The sequence below is a fragment of the Cygnus atratus genome, chromosome 2 (genome assembly GCF_013377495.2).
Source record: "Cygnus atratus isolate AKBS03 ecotype Queensland, Australia chromosome 2, CAtr_DNAZoo_HiC_assembly, whole genome shotgun sequence".
NCBI lineage: Eukaryota > Metazoa > Chordata > Aves > Anseriformes > Anatidae > Cygnus > Cygnus atratus.
Window position 1 is genome coordinate 43667945 of NC_066363.1, and position 26150 is coordinate 43694094.

The 26150-nt window shown below is 37.7% G+C and overlaps 1 protein-coding gene across 1 annotated transcript in view; it reads right to left on the bottom strand.

The window, feature by feature from the left end:
- OSBPL10 (oxysterol binding protein like 10) overlaps nucleotides 1–26150 on the bottom strand; it is a 116000-nt gene that overhangs the window by 44214 nt on the left and 45636 nt on the right. Inside the window, exons 4-5 of the mRNA XM_035549662.2 lie at nucleotides 25330–25521; nucleotides 5885–6095 (exon numbers count right to left, since the gene is read on the bottom strand). Of these exons, the coding sequence (XP_035405555.1) occupies nucleotides 5885–6095; nucleotides 25330–25521 (403 nt within the window). The remainder of the gene's footprint in view (nucleotides 1–5884; nucleotides 6096–25329; nucleotides 25522–26150) is intronic.

Below are 26150 nucleotides of genomic sequence, written 5' to 3' on the forward strand. Positions count from 1 at the left end.
TCAGTCCTAGCCTAAGACAGCAGACAGAAAGGTAAATTCAATTCTTCTTTGATGCATTCCATCATTCTAAAGAAGTTCTCCAGAAAGACATTCACAAATGCTACTTTATTATTTGCTTTATGACTATAAAAAGCACCACACCAATTAAAATAAAACATCTGTTTCTGTAGTAAACTATGCAGAAATTGGAAAGGATGTACCAAATACACTATTAGTAAAAACAACCAGATCTCTGCCACCTGCATGATGTTGGTTATACGGTTCCAAGGGAGAAAAACTAGGCCTAATTTCCCTGGAAGTTCAGTGTATATGTATACACAAAACTGTAGCTCTCATAGAAAGTACCCAAAAATGAGCTGTCTTCCAGCCCCTTGACACCAATTTCTACTGCAATGAACAGGCAGCAGATAAACCCCAACAAGACAGAGAACACTTCTACACAAGCTAAGTACAGCACCCAGCCACAACCTGCTCTCCTTTCCCTATAGCAATGCTACAGTTCAAAAAAAAAACATCTATTTCAGATGGCACAACAGAGAGCATCCTACTCAAGTGCCCTCAGGAAAAATGGGTTTCCCCTTCACAGTTGCACAAAGCAGAAGGAAGGGAAATTATCCCCAAAGGGGAGGTTTGGAGTAGATTTTTTCAGTTAAGCAGTGTAGACCATTTTCTTTCTTTGATTCCAGTTTCCTAGGTATCTAGTGTACCTTCAAACTATGTTTTCCTATAACTGATGCATGAAACATGCTTAACACCTACCTTAATTCTACAACAAAACCTTTCTATTTTTAAGTCCTCTGGTGTTGGCTTATAGACTAAAAAAAAAAAAAAACTCCACATTTTTTCCCAGCACAATTGTAACCTAACATCTATTGCTAAAACTCTTACAATACACTGTAACAAACATTCCCTTAACAATTCAACATTAGCCCTCAAGGAGAGGCCAAAATTAGATGTGTATTCCTTCCATGGCCAGGGACACATGCAACAGCTTTGTCACTCTACTGAATCTTACAGCAGGCTCAACGAGCAACAGCAAGCTGCACATCTGTTTTTCAGATTAGAAGAACAATATTGTATTTGCAAATGCTGGGCAAGGACTAGAAAATAATGCTGTCTTTCAAAAAAAAGAAGAGCATATAAGGAATCATGTATTAGCATATACATAAAGCAGCAAACTGTTTTGGTTGGTCTCAACAGAAGCAAATCTAGTGCTGATGCATTTAAGGGGAACCTGACTGTGGAATTCAGTATGTTACAAAGGTAATAACGATTTTTTTCTCCCATCTTCTTTCCTCATCCTTTCCTGCCCCCAGACATTCTGGGGGGAGTTGGGGGTGGCAGGCACTGAGCAAGAAAGAGGACTCCCCTGCACAATTTTCTCTCCTCTTGCCGTCTGTACTACGGAAGAATTTCTATTTGTCATTTATCTCCACGTTAAAAGCATCTAGATTTTCTTTCCTGTACATTTATTTTCTCAAAAGGAGGCACCAGAGAATCTGGTAAAATAAAGTTCAAATACATCCCCCCCTCCCCCCACCCAGGACTCCAGAATCATTTTCAGTCTACTTCTCGCCATGGAAGAAAAAAATTTAAAAAGCAGCATTTGCACACCCAAATGAACCTCAGAAAATACGTAGTGAGGATGATCGTGTGTTTTTGTTGTTGTTGTCTTTTAAAGGTAAACTAGAAATAACTCCTCAAAGAAAAAAAAAAAGAAAAAAGAAACTTCTATTACACACTTCAGAAAAGTGGTATGTGTAAATTAAAAATATACGAGGGAATTTCTGTCTGGGACATCATTTATTCAGTAAATGAATGTCTGATGTGAAACAGTTTAAATAAAGGATTTATCTGCACAGGCTGCTGAATGCAAGACAGGATTCTATTTGCCAAGACATTAAAATAAAAAGCAGACCTAAAACACAGCATAAGGTGATAAATCTGCTTTAAAACAAATTACTTGAGTTTGCTGCATTCTCAGTTTGGGACAGGAGGAAGGACATTAACCATAGCAGTCAACAGGCTTTAGAGACACTCTTCTGCCAAAGGCTACACAAGGGAAAAAGTAACACCAAAAGTTTTAAAGCTTTACATAGAGACAAGGTTTCTCCACTGCATTTTTATTTAAAAAGCCACCTGCTTCCTGTCTGCATGCCAAATAAATCTGATCCTCTTGCAAGGCACATGAGCATTTGCTAATGCTGATTAGCAAATACTACACACTACACTACTAGGTGACATCCTTGGCCAACTGAAAAATCTTTGAAATGCTTCTTCCTCCTACAAAAAAAAAATCCCAAACCCCAATGAAACTCATAAGTATAGATGCAATCCCTCATTTTCACCTCGCGCTGTATGTAACCAATACTTTCAGCTAATATCCTTCTCCAGCACATTTTCAAATAAGGAAAAAAATTACAAAGAATTTAGCCAGAGATCAATGCATATACTTCTAATGGAGACAGCTAGATATGAATTTGACATTGTTTTACTCCAAAGTAGAAACACAGACAGAATTTTTGCTTCACTGGCTGTTCTTGTTGATGCACTTCCAAAATCGAGCACTAACAAAAAGCGAATCACAAAAAAACTTTCCTTGAATCTTTACTGTGGGAATAAAACATGTGTTGACTACCCTTCAAAAAAAGATTGAAGATTTCAGTTTAATCTTCATAACCGCTTGTAGACTCGAGGTATGAGACTGACAACTTGTGAGAAACATGAAGAGCTCAAAAGCACGTCTTAAACTATTTCACGCCAAACCATGTCATAAAATATTTAAAGTCAAGACCTACACAATCCTAGATACTTGATCAGATCTATCTATTCACACTACTGGAAAACAAAACAATAAAAAGTTACCTCAAAAGAAAGGAGAATTTTTTTATTTTTTAAAAACAGTTACAGTCTACAAATCTGTTTAAAATAGTAGCTATTTAATAACTATCTTTGCAAGTGCATTCTCTAAGTATTGTCAGAAACTCTCAGCTACTTTAAGTCGTTGCTGTAGAAGCATTCAGATGACAAGGCCTACGGTGCACAGAGAAAAAGTTAACAATCCATGCACAACTGGCCATAACGACTTCAAGAACAGAAGCAGTGTAAAGGTACTGAGAAAGTAGATACTATCTACTCTTCTGGCAGTTCTTGGTATTTGGGACATAATAGCATGAGCATTTGATTCTGAAGGAAGGTGAAGTCAAAGGTAAGTTAAATTTAAGAAAGTTAAGTCATTGCTTATTTCTCTCACTCTACAAGGGAGTGCTGCTCTGCTTTGTTGGACCACCTTCATGAACTGTAGGCTAGAGGTATGTATGTTATCAAATTCCTACCTTGTCTGTCTGTGCAACAGCCTGAGGATCCTGCCCCCATTGCCTTCCCACAGGATTTATTCAACTAGAATCTTGGACACTATGTAGCAGGTAATGATGGCACTTGGATGGAAACATTTGGCAATATATTGAACCAGGCCACCACATCACCCTGGAAAGATGATTTAGACTTTCTATCAGATGAACATATGGCTTTTAACCTAACGAGTCATTTTCACCTGACAGTATCAAGAGGTGACAATAAAGGTCACCGTTTGGTTGCTCCTTCTGGAAATGCAATTAAAAAAATTCACCTGGAGGACACAGAATCAAAATGAAATATATCATCTCTCAGAGTTAGTTTGCTAGATTACTTAAAGGCATTAGTCTGATTAGGTATGACTTTATGCAGCTTTGATGACTCTGAAACTCTACCGACTCAGCAGAAACGTTAAGTCCATCAAAGTACGCCTGAACAAGATTAACTGTGTAGGAAAATCAGTAATCAAGACTTTCAGGCCAGGTTCTTTCAGGCAACTGTGTTGCATAACAAGTCCTGGGGAAAAGAAAAGGAAAAAAAGTAATAATTTCACAGATTTTTGAGGGAGAATAGTCTAAATATTTCAGCAGCTTTTAGTTCCCCCCCTCTCTCCCTGTCTCCCTCTCTCTAAATTACATACCAAATAAGCACACCTACACACTGAAGGATTAACTGTTTGTATTCGGGTTCTCACAGTTACACTGAAGATGCTGATATGAACAAGTGCTACAGAATTTCAGTTCCTGAAAGAATTCTCGTACAACTTTAAAGTCTAAAGGGAAAACAAACAAACAAGAACACTTATTAAATTTTATTAAGTACTTTATGATAGTGGCTTTCAACATTTTTTAGGAGAGGGAGAAGGGATTAAAAAAAAAAAGGAACCCCTTTAAGCAAGCACTAGTGTTATATTTGTTTTTCCCTGCTATTGTGCACAGATCTGCAAAAATCATTATCGAGTCAAAACACAGCACTGATTTAACAGAAGATTACTTGGACAGAGATTCAAGGGCATGTACGACTCAAGTCATCTATCTCTGACAGCTCACTTAGATCACATGGACATGAAAAACAACCTCCAGGGACTTTGAAACTGGAAAGTGACTTTTCTTTGAAGGATGCTTTTCATCTTTGATCCAACCCATTCTCTTTTGAAATGACATTATATCAAAGAATTCAATTAAAGGCACTTTATCATTACTATTTAGATATGTGCAAGTTTTCTGCATTTTCTAAATTAAAACCAGAATACAGAATTTTGTTGTTGTTGTTCATTTACTCTCTGAAATATATCAGAATCTGGATTAGGGAAGTCACAATATGCCATAGTATAGACATCAAAGTTTTTAACTGTTTTTTGGTTTGTTTTTTTTGTTAGTGGTGGTGGTGGTAGTGGGTTTGTTTGTTGGTTGGTTGGTAGTTTTTTGTTTCTTTTTTTTTTTTTCTTCCTAAGGGCCCTTTTAATGTCATTTCCCTACTTTTCAACTGACCCTTTCACATTTCTATCTTCCCCACAGTGGAAATTCATCAGAAGGATTTTTCTTACTCAGTTGTCTCAGCAGCCCAGAGGGCATATCCTGCCCTGTAATAAACTTTCTGCAAGTAAGAATGTTTTGTCTTCTTGGTTTTGGGTAGTTTTGTGTGTGTTTTTTTTTCTTTGTGTTTTGTTCTTTTTTAAGGGCCTACTTGAAGCTGGATTTTGTTGTTGATTTACCTACAAAAAACATAAAAAGCCACCCCATTTCCAGAAAAGCCACCCCATTTTCACTGCTGCTCCTCCTCCTCCTCTTATATCACGTCCTGCTCCTGTGCTTAAACTAGGCGGTGCAGTTTGTCCCTGGGAAAACAATGACCATCCTTTCAGAAAGGTCTAACTTCCTATATTACTGATAGAGTCCTGGAACTATGTGAATTAAAAAAATTGAGCTGCATGAGGACTGGGAGGTTCATGCCTGCAATGCAGAATCACACAGTTTTGACTTTTTAGGCTCATAAAAATTTGCCGCCAATTTTTTTTTTTTTAATAGAAACATGGAGATCTCTTCCCAGACTTAAAGAAAACCGCTGACTGGAATAAATCTACCTCAGCAGGATCGATCTTTCTATGTAAAAATCTAGAAATATGATTTTTCACTATAACATTGCGTTTTATCAAACACATCTGTATTGTGATTTCAATCTCTACATAAAAATACGAAGCAGGTTCTGCGCTGTCATTAAGAGCACAGGCTTATCTATCTGTTCTCCATGCCACTTTTTTCCCCCCCTCCCTGTCTTGCTGTCTTCAAAACCTGATTTCCCTGTGAAGACTTAGGACAACACCTTTTTCTCCTCTTTTCCAATTTCAACATTTTGCAGCTTTTTTTAGGCTAAGAGAAAAATGCTGATACTTGATGCTGCAAAAGCTTACAAGCTGCTCAATCCAACTGCTCACTTCCTCTTTGAGGAAGGGTTCATTTTGCCTTCTTCAGTATCATAACAAAAAAACCCTAAGACACATAAAAAAATACCCAAGAGCACTTGTGCTCACCTGACGACAGTGTCCTGTTATGGTGCTGGCCCACTTGATGCATGCTTTGCTGTAATAGAGTCAGGCATTCTCCAAGGCAGCTCAGGGTGGCAGCAGAGGTAGCTTTTAAAAGCAGCAAGTCCTGATCCAAGGCAGAAAGTGGTCCAGAACTTGGGAGAGCTTCAATGGCTTGTACAAGATTCTTCTGTTGTCCCTCAACTTGACTCATCATCTGTAAAGGTGCAAAAACATCTGATGTCATAGGAAATATCACTACATAGCTGTTAAATTCCTACAGGTTGATATAGTGACTAAATGTAAAGAACAAGAAATGAATGTTAATGTTATGATGCGACCTGTGAAAACGTCAAGACTATGTTAGAGAAAATAGTCTCTTGAAGTAGTAGGTTCATAGTAGGTGTAATAGTGACTCGTACTTTCTGGAAGTATTCATAAGGAAACATGAAAATTCTACTTCCTTCTCTGCTACTAATTTAGACTTGGATTTTCTTTCCTAGGTACATGACCTGAGACACCCACAGAAGATACAGCATCCATCTTCCTTTCCTACATGAAACATCTAATCGCAGTTTAAGAACAAACATTCTTCGTTTCTCAAGCATTGGTAAGGAATTATTTTTAAAAAATAAGGTGACTTGGAAGTTTACAGGCGTTACCATAGGATGCAACTTAGAATACTTATTTACTATCAGATATGAATACCAGCTGTCAGGGAGAAAGTTAATCTGTTTCTAGATTTGAACCAACCAGACAAAGATAAAATGCACGCTTGTAGAGCAGATAAAAACATTGTATGAGCAGGCTGTTCTTTAAATAAACTGGCAAGCTTCCCAAAATCCTTCCTATAACTTAAAGAAAAAGGTGTTTAAAAATTCTGTTTTTACAGCCTTTAGTAAATTATACATGCACATGATGGGCCTCTCTCATACTTACCATTCCTTAAGGTAAGAAAACACCTTCATGTACCACACCACATTTGGGAGTGTCTTTGAAATAATCATACCTGTAACTATAATCATACACATTTGAGACAAAACTCAAATTAATTCTGGACCTTCTCTTTAACGTACTGACTTATGTATATATACAGCTTATGTCTAAAGAGCCAGAGTTTATATATCTTATCTCAAGAATAATTTGAGAATTGTGTCAACCCTCTGGACATCTGGAAGTGGTATTGTTTTATTTCTACAAGTTTGTCTACTGATCAGATACCCTAAAAAAAAACAAGTTATGGTCACACAAAGCTGATTTTAAACACAAGATTGCAAATCTCTTATTGCCAAATAATGTAAAGTACTCACATCCAACTCCCAAATATCAAGCTTTCACTCAATTACAGAGAAGATCCACACCATCTAATTACTTTGGTTAAGACATTGCAATTTTTCTTCAATAACGCAGCATCACACTTCTTCCCTTCTATACCCTTTGGCAAGATATAGCAGAAAGGATATATTCTACCAGACAGAAAACTCAGTTAACAAGAACAGAGTTGCTTAGTATCCCTTTCTCCTGCAGGTGCAAGATCTATCAATATAAACCCACAGTTCAATTACCCGTGGGAGTCCATGCTGAATAACGGTTGCCATGTGTTGAACTGTCTTACCTCTCTTAAAAATCTCATTTTCGATTCTTTCTATTTTCAGTACAACCACAGGCTTATGATCCTAAAAGGCGGATGAAGCAGAAATAACCTACCAATCCTCTTGCCAGACTGATGCAAGAGAAAGGTCTTTTTATATTCTCAAAAGCTTGCAGCACCCTAAAAACCAGCTTCCTAGAAAATAAAGAAAGATGATATCATGTGCCAGCTATTCCACCCAAACTCCAACCAATGTGAAGAAGGGGCTGGAGGGCCAGGCAGGGCAGGGGGGCAGAAATACACTCTCTTTTTATATGTGTTTCTAGAGTGGGATTTTTAAGCTAAACATGAAGGTTATTCCATGATTGTCTTCTTATTACATCTCTCTTCCTCCCCTTCTCTGATAGTCTATTTTGCTAAATCTGATGTTTTTTACATAATCTAAGAAACTGCTATTTGAAGATCACATGCTTTGAAAACAAAAAGATCACTGTTTAATAGGTTTATGAAGCACGCAAATTCAATCTCACAGCTAAAGTTCAAGCTCTAATCATGGTGAGAGATAAATCAAAGTCCAACTCCTTCAGCGATTCAAATGAACCTCATATGCGGCCACAATTACAGAATGTCAACGCTGATCACAGTTACCACACGATCCATCACATTAACTGCAGTGTTCCTGTACCAGCTCACTGACCCCCAAAATATATTGGCTTAATTACTACAAGGTTCATGAAACAATGTGGATTTTTCTTTAATGCAACAATTTCTAGATTAAATTCCTGAAGAAAGCTTTTCAAAGAAGGCACTTTGGACTGGGCATCTATGCAGCACGTAACACAGTGGTCATCTTCTCTTCTCTAATACAGGCAAACAATAACCCAGCCAGCTCAGAGCACACGAGGAGGCTAGTGCAACACTGTATGATCACAAGAAATTTATAACCTGGTTACAGATATGAAAGATATCACATTGTAAAGTCACAGAGTGATAAAAGGTGGTTTGTTTTGCTAAAATGCTCAATTATAACAGCGAGCTAGATGCAGTCCAGAAAATTCAAGATCCTGAGATGCTCCTTCTTAAGTAAACTATTTTAAGCATAATGTCTTCCTAAACAGAATAATTTCACTAAAAAAAAACTTACAGGTTTACACTTGAGTTTCTCAAAAGCTTTCAAAAAAAGTCTAAACACTTTGTAAACAACAAATTTGTAAACAACCTGCTGTAATGTGAAAAGAGTATGATGAACTTTATGATTTTTTATTATTATTATTATTGTCTTTTTGAAGCCTGGTATGCTTCCCATAGCTTCCCTACACTGCGGTAAGTATACCAATGAAAAAGTTCATATTGAGTGCACTTGAAAAGAAAGAATGGAAACTCAACTCAAAGATGCAAATACCCATCCTTGCAAACAAGTTATAATAGAATTAAGTGAAAAGCTGTTGAAGGAAGCTACACAACAAACATAGTTAAATATGCTGCTGAAGATTAAAATGGTGAGATCTTAACAGTTAGCATTTAAAAACAGAGGCCAAAGCTTTAGAAGAAACCAAGTGTTAAAGGTTTGGTGAGTATATATATGTGAAGGAAACGCAAAATCCAGGAAAACTGGGAGGAGCTGTGCTCTCAGGTTATTGCCAAAAAAAAAATCAATCTTATGCAGATTTTTACAGTAAGATGTGCACAGTCAATTTTAATTCCATTTGTCAGAAAAGAAAATCAGACGGAGTACGACAAAGGCAGCCACAGGATAAGCACCTTTAGGAACTGCCAGAACCTCAGGCCGTGCTCCAGTTTTGAGAAGTCACACACCATGTACCTGGGCTCCAGAGCACAGACAGAGGGTCCCTTCACAGCCAAAACAAAAACCAGACCATCACAGACACACACACTCATGTAAGTGTTCCTCCCTTCTCCCCTATAAAAAGGGCTCAGGAAAACAAACTGAAGGTGTGGCTGGGAGATGATGGATCACATTCTCCCTGGAAGACTATGCAATACAATTGAATGAAAAACTGCTTCCCTCCCTTTCCCATCCTGAACAAGAATGTGAAGTTGAAATCCTTTCTGACATTTCAAAGCGACTGAAATATTTTGTTTTCATCTCTGTGCGATCACTTTTCATACTTTCCTTTTTTTTTTTGTTTTACTTTGTTAGAAACAGCTTACATTTCCAAGGATTTGCTTCCACAGGAAAATAAAAATCCAAAATAATATTTCCGTTTTCCCCTCCCTTGCTTAAAGGGCAAATATATTCTTATACATCTAAGAGAAGAACATAAGATAAACTGATCACAGAGCTTAGGAAACATTTGGAAAAAGTGACTGAATGTTTGCAGTTAGCACCTAGCCCCAAGCTCTACAGCCTAAGTTAAATTCTTCCCAGTTTAGGATAAAAGTAAATAAAAACAATTGCTTACTCTCCCTTTACCAAAAATGAAGTATTGTTGTGGGTCTTAAAATTCTCTACCTGACCTAAAGTTAGCTTTAAGGAGGCCTTTTTAATTCATCCTTTCCATGCTACCCACTGGCAATGTTTCTATGCAACATTATAGCTGTGATAAAAGCAACTGTTCAAGGTGCCCGAAGCAGCAGAAGACACCAAGAACAGCAGCTCCTCTGTAGGATTCAAAGCATTAGAAGTTGACGAGCATTTACTGCTCAAATGTTGATCAGAACCATTTGTTTAAGGTACTGCATGAACAGAACAAAAAGGAAGAACGTCCCCTTCTCTGGAGACCCACAGAACAATTCTCTGTGGCACAAGGGAAAGGGAATAAGGTATACTATTAAAATAACGGCATGTTTTTTAGATGCTTGCCACTTTATTTTTTGTAAATGAGTCATTGACAAAAGATTTTTAAAGACCTGAAATGTGGTTGCTCTAAAAAGAATAAACTAAAGAGGATTTAACACAAGAATACCAAACCATGTTGAAAAAAACTCTTTAAACATATTACCCCTTAATAAGGCAGACTCTGGGCCACACAGTTACAGCATTATCCTCTACCTTACTTTGCAGGTCTGCTTTTTGCTTTACTGGGAAGAGGGGAGGTGACATCTCTCAGCTGGTTTCAAAAGCAGAATGAAGAGCTTTGATTTTAAGAAAACTTAAATGTTAACATTCCTTTTCCAAAGTTACGTAACTTGCTTAATTTTGTATGATTCTGCTCTTGGTAGAGATCCACGTTTATTTCAGTACTGTTCAGTTTTCCCTTCTCACTTGCAAATAGACAGCTCAAAGCAGTACCTCTCTACTTTTGATAGTAGCTATGACTATTTGCCCCTGCCTCCTCACCAAATCTTAGTTCACTTCCCTTTCCACTCTTGTTTCAGCTTTGGCAACCCCTCTTCACCTGTAAAGAGTTTCTCATAGTATGAGAGAGAAACCATATATTTCCATGAATGCACTCAAACTTCACAGATATAGCCTGATGCTAGGTACAAAATAGAAAAACTGAAAGAACTATCAGGACTGCATGCAATAAATGAATTGCGTGTGTGCATATATCTAACCTTAGTAGGGCTGCATTTACCTAAGTGAAGAATATTTGGTAAGAGGAAGCCTCAGGCTAAGAATAGACCAGCTCATATGCATGGCTTACTCCTTTTAGCCATCTTCAGCTTGCAGTAGGAGAGCGCAAGTAGACCACATTATGTGTTTCCTATTGACAGTTATTTCTGAAGTTTGAAGGAGATGCAGACCTTTTAGCCAGCCAGAAATTCTCAGATACTGTCAGCATTCCTCTGGGTAACACCACCCACAAAGAAAGCTGCCACTTGACAACACCTTCACACAAAACTGAACACAACAGCAATTATCTCTGACATTTGCCTCAGCAGGTCACCCACCCTCTACTGCTTGCTCCAAAACAGCCACTTCCCAGCAGCTGTTGCTGCCTGCTTCCTCCTCTCCCCGAACCATCCTAAAACTCTGTGTGATTTGCGTGATTGCTTTCCCTACTTACCCCAGTTATAGCAACTGCCAACTACTCCTTTGCAGCTGGAATTCCACCTCCTGGATCTTCCTCTTGTGAACACGCTACCAATGTTATATGGTGCCATACCATTACGTAACGAGATCCCGAACAAATCGGTAAGCAGAAATGACTCTGTTCTCAGGGTCACCCATACAGCATATTATGGGCATAAAACGGTTTTGAGATGCATTTCTTTGCAAATCCAGAACATTTCAGACACATTAAGCAGAAGAGTCTTTCAAACTGTAAATTAGCTAAAATTAGCAACTAAAAATTAATTTAAGAAATAATCAAGAAAAATTGAGGTGTTATTTCTGTGCTAAAAGAAGAATTACAGTAATTCAATATTTTGCTAACATACTAGATGATATATTAATCTTTCCCAAACAGAGAAATCATATTAGAACCCTGAATAGCAATTTTGATTTAAGGTTTCAATTTGTTTCTGAAACTACAGAGAGAAAATCCCAATTATAAAATCTAATAATAAACTCTTTTAAAGATTTTTTTCCTCCTATCCTAGAACAAAGATAAACTGGAACTTCAAAAGGATGAAAACTGAACAGTCACACACAAATGGAAGAGCATATGACTGCCTTTGACATGGTTTCATCTACATTGGAAATGCTCAGTATCTCCAGGACTAACAGACCTAAGTCTGTTTGTCTGGCCCAGATGGGTATTACGATAATCAGAACATCTTTATTTCTACAATTACTGATCTTACAGGGCTTCTCCAAACTAGCAGCACATCACAACAACCTAAAGCAAAAAACAACTTTATGCCATTTACAAAACTGCCCGATTCACAGTGTTCTCAGGGGCATCCTAAGACAGTGATTTCAAGCTCCCCGAAGCAAAGGAAGAATGTCATCAGCTGTATTACCTCAAAGGGTAAGCAAACATTCTCTCTCCTCCTCATACAGGCCATACAGAGTGTAGCAAGAAAACAGTGTCATCAAACCTGTTTTCATTTATAAAGATTTAAATACTAGAGACCTTCCTACCTCTCTTTGGAATATATAACTTGAGGAATATTATTCAGACCTTCCCAGGACTGAATACATCATCTGATATACACATGAGCAATTTAAATTTTAGCATGTGCAATTTTCCTTTTTGGAATTGATCTTCACACATATTGAATCATTTTATAGTAGGTATTACAATACTCCTACCCATGTGTGCAACAAAAAAAAATCCAAAACACTCCAGAAGAAGGAAAATATTCTTTTAACAGCACTAAGAACCCATAGAAATTCTATGTTGTCAAGTTGTGACACGCTAGAAATCATTCATCAAGGACACATTTAGCTCTATCAGTTAATACCACTCTTTCTCAATTTTACTGTTCTCTGCGTGGGCTGTCAGTAATACCACCACTAGCAGCACGTTGTCTGCCTAGTTACCTCTGGGCATTTCCTCTGGAAGATTTAATGCAGTAATTTTTATTTTTAAAACCTTTCCATTGTTGACTGTATGCAAGTTGAAAACAATCATAAAGAAAACTCGGAAAATAAATACAATGCTAATATGAAAAAGAAAGCATCTGTGAAAAAAAAAAAAACTTTTGTGGGAAAAGCTTTGGACATCTAAATAGTAACAGAAATGCAACACAAATCACTTTCTTACCAACCCTAAGTCAAGTTGCATTTTTGAGAGGTTTACTGTCTTCAAAGGCAAGGAAAGAGCCAACATGTTTCTTCATTATTTTTTTTTGTTGTTATATGAAAACATGATTTCTTGCTCTCCCTCTCTCTCACACACACATACACAAATACTTTCTGGTATATTAGTTTCTTGCTTTTAGAGAATTGTGACACAAGAAAAATATTTTGAAAGCCATCAGGAAAAGACACAAGTACAGGCCAGCTTTTGAAACCAACCTTGAATAGGTCATAAGTGATAGGAGTCAAGACCTTGGTTCTTGCTTTTAAAAAAGCAAATATCACAGAGTTGTTGTTTGTTTGTTTGTTTCTCTTTTGTTTAATATAAAACACTGCTTTTCTTAAAAGAGAAAGCAGATGTGTAAAGGAAGAGAACCAAGTCCACACAGAAAAAATAAAAACCTTCTAAATCGTTGCAAACCCAATTCATTAGGTTGCCACATAAGCCTAACACAGTCATTGATTCTGACCTTGAGCAAGGATTTCTTGCTTGACCTAGATATCAACAATCTTGACCCAGATATCACCAATATGAACTGTCATCATATGAACATTAAAGGCTGAAACAGACAACTAATATATATCAAAGCGTAACAGATTCATTTTGATATGTACTTGGCACATATAAGACAAACATGTGGAACTCCAATGTCACCAAAGTAACCATACTAGCCATTAATCTCACATATCATCCACCAATACAGCACGAGCTCACAATTCCCACACAGAATTTCCTTGAAGCTTTCCTACTTTCAACTATTCTGAAAAGAGAAAGAGCATAAACATACATGCAAAAGAAAGACTAATAAAAAACACTTGTTTTTTTTTAGCTTGCTTCCAACCACATCTACAGAATTCAGTGCTGTCAATCACCAGCTCAGAAGGTACACCTCTCCTATTGAAAAGTCTCTCAAATTAAGATAACTTCTATGGTTGCAGTAAAAGGTGTTTTTTTCCCTCTAATTTAATACATTTTTATTTTGAGTTAAGCATTAATACCTAACCACAGCAAAGCAAGATAATTTTTGCTTGGGCTTAATTTCTGAAAAGCGTTCTGACTTCCTCAAGGTCACTCAATACATGCATCTTACTACTTGACAAAAGAGATTTCCTGATAGGGATTTATAGGCTTCCCCCTCTTCTTCAGTAAAGTCACACCCATAAATATTTTAATAGGATTCCATCAATAGCATGCAAACTAGGAAGGCAAATTAGAGCTTAATATATAACTGGAGTGAAAGAGATATACACAGCAGTTGTTGCTAAAGGCATTGCAATCTACAACACTGATCTCTTATAAGGAGTATTTTGCATTTTAGCTTTGAAAATGTCTAGTGTGGAAACACGTACAAGACCAGATGACCACAAACATGCTTACTCTAGAAATAACAGATTTGTACACTTTGCTTACAGTAAAGCCCAAAGTTTTGACCAAAAAGGGCCTCCTTGAGCTGCGGACAGAAGGGAAGTCTATCCAAAAAGCTTCAGTCTGGATGAAGACACACAGTAGCCTCTGTGAACATCACTATGCTAATGAGAAAAAGTATTTTATGAAAACATCCTAGAACACTAAGTGAGATACTCTGAAAGCATCTTGGAAAGATGGAACCAGATAATGACGTCCATATCAATTGTCCTTTCTTGATTACTCCTTCCCTCCCATTACAAAGAAAAAGCATGTAATTCTCTATTATTGTCACCTCAGGGTAGCAACCGGCTTGACCTCAATTATTTTAAAGATGCAAACAATGAACAGTAAAATTGGAATGACTCTGTTATGTAATAGTTATTAAGGCTTAGACACACACATCCTATCAATGAAGCTTCAAAGGAGCAAGTTAATTTTCACTTGGCATGTAATTTGCAGACAGAGCCACAAAAAGTGACAGAACAAACAGAACTATACCTCTGACAATCAGGGTGGCAGCTAAGCACCAGGGCACATTTTCTTTTCAATTCTTGCCTCTTCTTTCACAATTCTATTTCTTCCCTTGGAGAAGGAGAAAGAAAAAAAAAAAGAAAAAAGAAAAAAAAGAAAAAAAGCCTCCCTACCACCATCTGCTATTCTGTTCTTTTTTCCCTAACCAGAAATCCACATAATCTCTGTTAAGGGAACAACTGAAAAGCCAGTTGCTACATATCTTCATTGTCTCAGCTGACAAAACATAATTTCCTTTAGGGTTTTATTTTGGTTTTTTTTTTGCTCAGTCTTCTCATAGTGCACTCCACAGGGTGGTTCCTTGTGAGGAAGCAGAGGAACAAATGTCATTAGGACTGATTCTAAAAGCAGAGCCTAAGACAACCAGCAGAAAACACAGTATGAAGCAGGGAGCCTGAATTGGTTGTTTCTTTTACTTAGCTACTGCTTCCAATCTGCTCTTCCCATTGATGCTGATGCTGTTCCACTGGTCACCATCAGCACTTCACCATGGGCCATGAGCTCTCCAGGGACCTCAGCAAACGATTTACACTCTAGGGAGCAGCTACCTGTTAGTTAGCATCTCCTGACATGTACCTTTTGTCTGGTTAATTTACTCATATACTCCTATGCTCCACTCTCTGTCAGCACTACGCATTCAATTCCTGTTTCATAACTTTAAATTCTGCAACTTGGACACTTGCTGCATACCCTTACAAGATAGTATCACTGTACTTTTTGAAAGCAGTGTTCATTACTCATTGATGATCTACAGAATTCTTACTCATTGGCCTACTGTCCAGTAAATTACTAGCCACACTTTCAAGCTCCCTTGCTGTTAGTTACACAGCTACAATAATCAGACTGTATTTTGGAGGTCTTTGTAGTTTTTTGTTTTTGTTTTTGTTTTTTAAGCCCGTAAGGGCTCTGTGGATATGGAGGGAGAGAGGAAAGATGGGACAAAGGGTCTTTTTTGGAGATCTATCTGGAAGCTTTAAACATTCCCTCCAAGACTGAAGGAGAAAAAGTAATCCACTTTCCTGAGAAATTCTCAGACTGGTGCAATTCAGGTATGCATGAGGAACCACTTCCTTTCCTTCAATGCTTTAAAACAGACCAGCAAGAGAAGAAGCTGACCTAGCCACCTGTCTCACAAAAGCATGTCTCTGTTCAGAACAAAAGCCAGGATTTTCTTAACAGATCTAACACTAAAGAGTGTATGAAATCTGTAACAGCACTGAAACACTGGAAGAAAAAATTCCTCTGATTGTCAGCTGTCTTCAGACTCTTTCATGGAGCCAAGCAGCAAGTCTTCAGATGAGAAGGTTTTTTTTGTTTTGTTTTGTTTTAACTAAGATCTAAGATCTGGCTCCTGTAATAAAAACCCAAGTGAAAAAGCATTATGCAGACAAGTACTGCCCATTGATAGAGTCTGTCTCCACAAATCAGGGTGAGTAGGCTGTTCTTCTCTCCCCCTCCAAGTGCTGAGTATCAATCTAGCACTGGTCATTTTGCCACTGGAGGGAGCAGTCTGGGGATCAGCATCTATTTTTTGCAGGAGATAACTGGTTTTCTTATTTGCCTGTTGTACTAGAGCTCCCTGGGGATACTCCATGCATGTGCAGGTAATGCATGCCATTTGCTGCCTGCAAAAGGCTTGTACCAAAGCACGACTAGTAACTGCTGTGTTTCCCCACCATGTCTCACAAGCTCTTTCCTTGAGCATTTGCTTCTTAATAGTCACTTATTTAGACTTATGTTTGCTATTAAAGATGACTCAAGGGGAGCAGGGTATAGGGATCTTGTGGTAAGGCACAGAGAAGAGAAAAAGCACATAATGCCTGCCAAGGTTGGTGGGATTTTTTCCCTCTGAGTTGCTCCCAGGGATCACGAACCAAAAATTGAGAAGCAAAAGGAAAGAGTTTGCAATTTCAAGTAAATCTTGGACAGCAACTGGCTGCCATCCAGCCAAGCAGGAAGCACATTGTTGTATTTTAAACCACAGAATGCAGCACTGAGAACACGGTTTCTGAAAAGCTTCTTGTAGAAAATTAGATTGTTTAATTTTAATATAAGGATTACTTCAATATCTGCAAGTAAAGTCATTAGTTTTAGTGATTAAAATGTTACTCACAAGTACATTACTCTATGAGCTCTTCCGAACAGCAGTTTTTCTTACATTTCAGAAGGATTACTTCAGTGCAGTTAATAGCTATAGCACAGAACTGGAAAGCATATTTTGATTATTGACAATTAAGGTACATTTGTGAGTATTAAGCATTCAAAAAGAACACCTAAAAGGTTGCTGCTAGTCATTAAGTCACCATCAGCAACCACAGAAAAATGCTATTAGTTCACCACTGTATAGCGTGTTATTGAGATAAGCAATTTTTTGTACTTTGAGTAAGATTAGTCTTCAGAAAATAAAAGGCCACATTTCACTGGATTATAAATTATGCATTTCAACACGTGGATTTTTGAGTGGGGAGCTCTCTCTCAGAACACATCACTAGCGAATGTAACACTGGATTTAAAAAATAAAATAAAAAATGTATCTCATTCCACCACAGAATATATAAACTCACCTATGGCCATACAGAGTAGCCCAGTGTGGCATATAAGCAATTCTCCAAACTTCTGATGGAGATTTCCAGTGTGTCTGTATTGGGCTTATTTGGCAAGGGTTTGGTAGCATGGGGACTGCCGGGGGTGGCTTCTGCGAGAGGAGTCTTGGAGCTGCCCCATGTCAGACCAGAGCCAGCTCCAGCCACAGCTTAGCCAGTGAGTGACATTGGTTGTGCCTCTGAGAGAGCAGATTTAAGAAAGGAAAAGAACTGCTGGGCAACAGCAGCTGGGAGAGAAGAGTGAGAAAATGTAGAGAGAAATAATCCCACAGATACCAAGGTCAGTGCAGCAGTAGGTGCTCCAGGCACACAGCAGCAGTTCGCCTGCGGCCTGTGGAGAGGCTCCTGATGGAGCAGGCTCTCCCCCTGCAGCCCATGGGTCCCACATGGAGCAGATCTCCACGCTGCAGCCCATGGAGGAGCCCCCGGTGGAGCAGGTGGATGTGGCCTGGAGGAGGCTGCGGCCCATGGAGAGCCCCTGCAGGAGCAGGCCCCGGGCCGGAGCTGCCGCCCATGGGGGACCCATGCTGGAGACATTTGCTCCTGACAGATGGACCCCATGGTATGGACCCATGTTGGAGCAGTTGTTGAAGAACTACTGTCCTTCAGCAGCGTATGGGAAGCCCATGTTCGATCAGTTCAAGAAGGACTGCATCCCACTGGTGCCCAACGTGGGGCCCAAGCCCATGACCCTGAGATTAAGAGCGCTTCCCTTTCTCATCTATCCTTAATTTAACTTCCTTTCACTCCCCTCCCAGTTAGCTACCTAGCCTGTAGTAGGTGCAAAATAAAATTTTATTTTATTTCTGTCACATCCCACCTCACTTTCATAATCTGGGGAGCCACTGTGCCAGAAGATAACTAGATTTGCTTATAACTACCATGAAGTATGCTTTAAACAACTCTCACATGCACAGTATACAGTGGAATGACCTTCAGTTTTAATCAAAGTAGGTATTACTTTCCCATCTTACAATCAGTTCAGCTCATGTTTTCTGAAAAGCAAGTGAACTGTTACTATCAACGCTATCTAATTGTGCTTTTCCTGGGCCATAGGGGAAGCCTTGGATAAAGTGTACTCCTTTGGCTTGTGATGCAGAGACAAAGCACTGCAAATCCACCCTTTGACTTTTCCCACCATTCCAAAGCAGGCTGTCAGCTGGTTTGAAGTTGACATCGGTAACTTCACATCACTGAGGTGATTCAACATACATTGCCATGGTTTTGAGCCAGTTTGTGACGTACTGTAATATGGGCAAATCACATTTATACAGCAACTTTTACACAAATTCATGTGCTTTGTGTCTGCCAGCATAGACCTACCAATAAAATTGCAATTGGATAACTGGGGGTCTCTGTGAGGAAAAACTGCAAGCAGTCAGCCCAGAACAGAGTAGACATCATCATCAGAACACACTGAGCAATATGTACAAGGATGTAAGACAATGTTTCCTGAGCCAGAGACAAATATGTGAACCATTTTTATATTATATGTCCTCAGTCAGTTACAGGTATACATCTAGTAGCTGAAACACAAAGCTACAAAGGAGCGTGTATCAAATTCAGGCAGACAGAGTTCAATTTACCCTGCTGGATTAACTGTTATTAGTCATAAGGGATATGAACTATATTTTTAAAAAATTGTCAGGAATCAGGATTGCAACCAAGAAGCAGGCAAGCAGCTCCTTAAAAGCCTCAATGTAACATACACAAGGCTTTAAAAGCATTCAAAACCTGAAAGCCAAGCATTAGTGAGGGAAATTATAAGGACGTGTTGCAAAAGCTGCTTATCAGGTCTTTGTTAAGTAACAGATGAGAGCTATAGTGTTTACTATTTTCTATTTGTTGTAAAATCAAAATGTTTTCAGTATTTTTAAGTGTAGCATATAGCACTCTGGTTGTTATACAAGGATTTGAAGATTATAATAAGTCCCTACATAAATGTATATAATAATGTAAACAGAATAGCACACATAAAATATGAGACATTTCTATGGTTACTTTCTCTTGGACACCAATTACTTAAGTGCTTTCTATACGTAATATCTGAAACTTGGGTAGCCACTTTAATATTACACTATCATGTGTTACCACTAACAACACTCAAAAATGTCTTCGACATTTCAGTGCTTCAGTGTGGGTTAACAAAATAGCCCATGTATTTTGGAAGCAGTCCTACCCATTATAAACACAGCTGCAGAAGTTAAGTGCACCTTGTCGTGTTAAGGGTTTGCTGTGAAGATCATCGCTGCACCAGCCAGCCAGAAACCTGCACTGTAAGGCCACTAAACAAGCAGCCATGAAATGTGATCCTCTAATCTGAAAAATAAGGTTTGCAGAAGCATGTTTTCTTCAAAGCTTCATTTTCAAACTGTCAACTCGAAGTTGAAACTAATGCATTATCTGAGTGAGAGAACTGCCTGGTAGCTTTACAAAATGTAGGCAAATATATGCTCTGCTCTATTTCACACAGAACAGGTGAATTCTGTTTTTATTTACAAAATTAATTGAGAGTTTAGACGGCATGCAGAAGTTGGAGATTGAATTTCTTTCAAATTTTATTTCTCAAGCTCCTTTGGAAGCTTACCATTTAGTTAACATTTAATGAAATGCTCTAATAACCACAAATAGTAATCCTAGTTTCTCTGCAATTGCTTAAGAAAATGAATGCTGCAGCAGCCTCTAAATGTAGCTATCATACATGTATCATCCTGAACTTAGAAAATGCTATTTATTAAGTGATTGAAAATGATCATCTTTGCACATTTTCAATTACTACTAAACTACAGTCTGAGAAAATTTTAATAAGAGGCCCTGTTTACATCATTAATATTTTTCAGATTTGGAACAACAACAAAAAACAACACCCAGAAACAACAAAGCAGGTTCACTCTTGAAATAACTCACATGGACAAATGGTGTAATTTAGAAGAACATTTGTTCTGTGATTCCCATAGCAACCTTAATTCTCCCTGACTGTGTATCTGGTATCCAGGATGACTCAACCTTTGCCTGAATACAAAATCAAATGCACAGAACAAGGTGCAGTTTAGAAAGGTGCAACCTGTATCTATTCTTAATGACCTCAAATGTACTTTTGTGTTATGTGAATAACACAAAAGTATTCACCTTTACTCTATGCAATTTAATAATTACTGGTTTATAGTACTGTAATTTTTTATAAGCACATCCACATTTACTCCTTAGGAAGGTACTAGCCTGATCGCAGATTTAAGAAACCCATTTATCCCTTAAGGAGACATGTTTTTTTCATTGATCTTTGCAATACTAACTTGAGGTAGAACAAACAACTTTAGGAGATGACACTTCTATAGACAAAGGAAATAGCCCCCAAAGAAACTGCCACAGTAGATATCAATTAATTTCACCTGTTACTGTATGGTTTAAATTAACCTTTTGTCTACAAGGACAGCAACTAATCACACCAACGCTGCTGAACAGCTAGAAGGAAATTCCAGCATGCTCGCAATGGTATTTTCATACAGTAGAAGGAACACACGTTTCTAGAGGAAACAAAGAACTTAGTTGCATAAGTCCCATAGGAATCAAAAGGTAATGATTTTAAATATGCAGCAAAGGACTTGCAAGAAGCAGCAGGACTGTCATCTTGCCAAAAAGCTGCCCTTTCCAAATTCTGGAACTGCCCGTTGGCACGTAAAATGGATGTCACACTGGTGGAGGCCCTGTGGAATCTAGATCTCACTGCACCAGATGTTCAGAACATATGCCAATGACTAGTCTACTGGAGAATACCACAAGTTGTAGCATATATCGCATTTCAGAGGGGTCAGAAATGTCTCTTTCAACCTTTTAAAATGATGGAAAAAATATTTCTTTAGACTTTTTTTTGGTTAATCCTATTTAATTTCTCTGTATTTCTGTAAATAACATATGTTGCTACAAAACATTCACAAGCTGCAATTCTAGATTCTTTAACAACAGTGGTAACACTGGCAGAGGGTATACTCTAATCACTCTCAGCCAAAATAAACACCATTCCAAGATGAAGTGTGCTGCTATTATCTACTTCAATGGCAGCTAGAATGTAATACGAGGTGATGCAGCCACATGGCTTTCTGATCCAGCTAATTTTGACTACCTACAGTAAAGAATTCTGCAAGTATAACTCTTCTACCACAAATTGCCATGAGGAAAATAATATGCATAGTTTAAAAAACAGAATGCAATTTCAAGACCACACACAATTAGTTTACCATAAAATCACTTACTAAAAATCAGTTGGAAGCACTCTTTTACTGATAAATTATGGCCCAAATAAAGAGGTAGGATCTGGAATAATTCTGCATAAAGCGCAATACATAGTACATCAGTTCTTCCAAATTAACATATGGTAAGTTATATTTTTGATAGAGCATTTCATAAATCAGTATGGAGTGAACTATTAACATCAAGTTAATAGAAGCAAAAATCTCATTTAAGAGAATATTATTTTAAATCTTAAAAAAAAATCATAATAAAAAACAATGTTCCTTAGCTCCTTTTCAACTCAATGCTATGAAAAAGCATTCCGAATATTAAAGCTTTTATAGCAGCCAAAAGCTCCATATCCATGCTTAATTTAAACTCACCAAAATTCTGAAAAAAGGCTCTAATTTTTCATTTTGAAAAATTGTAATTTCAGAACAGAAATGCTGCACGTGTCATTTTGGGGACCTATAAGGTCACTTTTACAACTATGAAATTTTGCACATCAGTTCAGTTCTAATTAGACCTTTTGCTATGATGCTTTTTTACACTACAGTTCTCTACACTGCCTTAGAAAAAGTTAAGTCAGCCATAACCGACAACAGCAGAAAATAATCTATTGTTAATTTTCACTATGAACATAAATGGGAAAAGAACAATCAAGTATTAGCAAATATCACTGCAATATGTCAAATATACGAGTACATTTGTCCAATTTGCAACATGAAGATGCACTTCGCTGTCTGCAAATAACATGGTCAAATCAAGACAAGTTGGTCCAGAATTGAGCAGTGATTTCAATTTCAGCACTTTCCAGGGATGTTACACACGGTAATGAAGACCATATGACCCAAGTGAAGAATTACCCTTTTGCAGCATTCCTGTTTTTCACAGGTCTCATATATAAAGTTGTAGTATTACCATAACATTGTTTAAAATACTACTCCCCCAAAAAAACAAAACGAAACAAAAAATGCTTCTTCCCATTTACCAGAAGTATATCAACTCTTTCCATTGATTCAACTACTGCATATATAAGATTTGTTAACATAGTCCTATTTGTAGTACATTAAAAAAGGCTTATTTGGATGTCAAAGCTTCAGTTACTTCATTCTGTAAGGAGAGCACTAACAAAGATCTATAAACCTTTTGCAGTCCTGTCCCTTCATCCAAATCATACCAAATTCCAAACAAAAAGCAAAGATTTGGGTGTTGAAAAGGAGGGGGGGGGGTTGTTTTTGTGCTTTTAGTTCTTATTTCTCCTCTGATAAAAAAGGACTAAAAGGGATTTAAGTGCAGTTTTGTGAATGCCTCTGGCTCCATCTCTTTATTCATAAATTTAACAAAGGAGGGTAAGTCAAACAGTCACCATCAAGTCATAAGGAACAAGAACATGCCCTGAAAAAGCAGGCAAAATAAACCCAAGTCTGTCACATCTGCTCTTGAAAACAGGTGAGAAGGAAATACACAGAATACGTCATTGAAATGAAATCTTTCCAGACTAAGGAATCAGACAAAGAGATTCTTATCTTTTCACAAGATGGAAAGAGGATCAGTCACACAGCCATTTCTTAGAGACTGGGAAAGAAGGCAGAGAGACTGATTTTTGACTCCAACATGTTCTTCTTTAAAAAGCAGGAAAAAAATAAAGAATAAAAAATTCAGTGCACAGAAGGTAAACTTCACATACCTCCTAATAAAATCTTTTGTTTAACTTAGTTTCATTTTCTTTCTCTGAAAAATACTAATTTCTTTTAAGTTTTCAAACATTACCGTATGTTTTGTATCTAAAATGTATATTGTTGCCCTCTAACCTGTTCTCACAGAGGCAGTGCTCCAGCTGAGGTGTGACTCACATTAAATATAGGAAAATTATCTGCTATGATTACAGATTAAAATCCTGTCATATTTACCTTTTAGCAATGACATCACATTGCAACAGTCTGCAAACAAATGAGTCAGCAACCACCAGGCCTTTTCTGTAGAGATGACACCTAGCCGCTTATTCTGTGTTTTACTTTAGACTAGTATTTGTTTCTGCCTTCCTAAATGTAGTTCTGTGCATTTGTTGATTTTGTCTCTTTCCAACTTATAATGAACTGCACACATACTAATTCTCTATTTTTCAATTCCTTTCAGCCTCAACCAGCTTCATTCCACAAAGCTGCTACAACTCCCACTGTTTATTTTATTAAGAGAAGTAAGGCACTCTCTGGATTCAACCTAAGAGAACAAATACATTTAGTAAGGTAGAAACAACTTGGGGGAGATGACTGGTAGGCAAAAGCAAGATATGCTCATGAAAAACAAACAGACGTGTGTTTTCTGTAATATAGTTAATGCGGGTGACAATCAGTGCGCTCTCCAGAGCAGGGAATGAGCATTGTTAATACAATACAGAATACAAGGGAAGTTCTCACTTTTAATGTTACTAGAATAAAAAACAACCATTCTTCATCAGGATGTGTAATCTGAATCCTCAATGTCAGAACATACTAAGATAATTTATTCAAATTCTTACTAAAAGTTCTCGATTTATATAACATTCAAAGACTTAAAAGGACATTCTTCAGATTGTAAATTAAAGGACTGCATATTAAAGGATTGGGGCAGACATTTTAAACCAATGCGTTAAAAGAATGCTTTAAAGCAGTTAGGCTGCCAACAGTTTCTTTGGTGAAAAGGGTGGGAGGGGGACTTAAAAAGGCACTATTAGAAAATAGCAAGAAGTTCAGACAAAGCAAAAATTACAAGAGATGCAAAAAGATGAAAGTGAACTCTGTGAATGTGTGCCCTACTACTTAAGATTAAAACTCTCATACTATTTTTGTTTCTAGAACACAGACTTAAATCAGGATAGGAGTTATACTTTCTAAACTCTGGTAAACCATACATTGAAGGAAATATACTTTCTTCTTTGCTTTTCATCTGTTTAACATGAACAAAGCATTCTTCCATCACAGGGCCAACAATAGAAAATTGACAACAAAGTCAAGACCATAGCCATATAGAAACAAACTGCTGAGTGGAGGAGCTGTGCCTTCTTTCACACTCACTCATCAGACTCATTCAAGTTGTTGGGTTTTTTCTTTCTACATTTAAATCCTTTACAGTCCTCTTTCCAATTGGAAAGGTTTTGCTGCATGCAGCTTCAAAGAGATGTTTCTCCAGCATCGAAGCACCATTGCAAAGTCTGGGAGCTATGGCCAACCTACTTGATCTTTCAATGCATTTGCACACAGCCATCTTAACATCAGCATAAAAAGCCTGTGCACACCAGACCTCAAGCTGAACCAGAACTAAAGAGAGCCTTTTGCTCAGAAAAGGGATCAAAACAAAGCAGTTAAACAGATTAGGAAACAAAGAGAACTATTGACTTGTCACACTGCATTGCTGATTCTAAAGCAAAATAAAAAGTTACAGCAGATTTGTATCTCTTACCTCTCTGACTTCATGGAGTTGACCAGAACGCTGGCTCTTAGCTCTTCTGGCAGCTGCAGGTGATTTGTGATGGGTAATGGTAACAACAGTTGGCCCACTTTGATTCATATACTTCTGGCCACTAGGAGATGCAGAATTAGCTGTCCCAGGTGGAAGCAGAGATGAGCTTCTACTTCGTGAGGATGAAACGCTCTAGAAGAAGCAACAAAATGCTGGTTTTAGCAACCTTTACACAAAAATAATCTGCAGTTCAGGCTACAGGTTTGCGCTGTTCTACTTTCCTCACAAACCTGAACCTGGAAATCTAAGTGCTCAGGACCGATTTATTCCTTCACAGGACTGATTTATTCCCATCCACATTGCTCAGCCAGGATCTTCTCAGAAGCATGAGGCAACTGCCTTTGTTTCTTGGACTGTCTGAAACTGGCCTCCTCAAAAATCTCCACAAACTCCTATATATTAACATGCTGTTAAAATTCCTACAGCCATACTTTTTAAGAAAGATACAAAGGATTTTGAAGACAGATTAAAACAATGCCACCACGAATATCTTTAATGAACTCACTGACCTGTAATTTGTCAAATGGTTTAGTGTGAAAAGCAAGGAAGAAAAAAAAATTTAATGCTTTTACCTGATGAACATCTGAAACAGTACAGTGCTGTCTTTAGACCGTGAACAGAGCTGGAATTTTGGCAAGGCCAATCCACACACCAATTTAACATTACAGTCTGAACCAAAACATGGCTTGAACTGTAAACAGGTTTTGGAGTAATCTTGGGATGAACAGTAAATACAAAAAAGGCTAAAAATAAATCTCCAA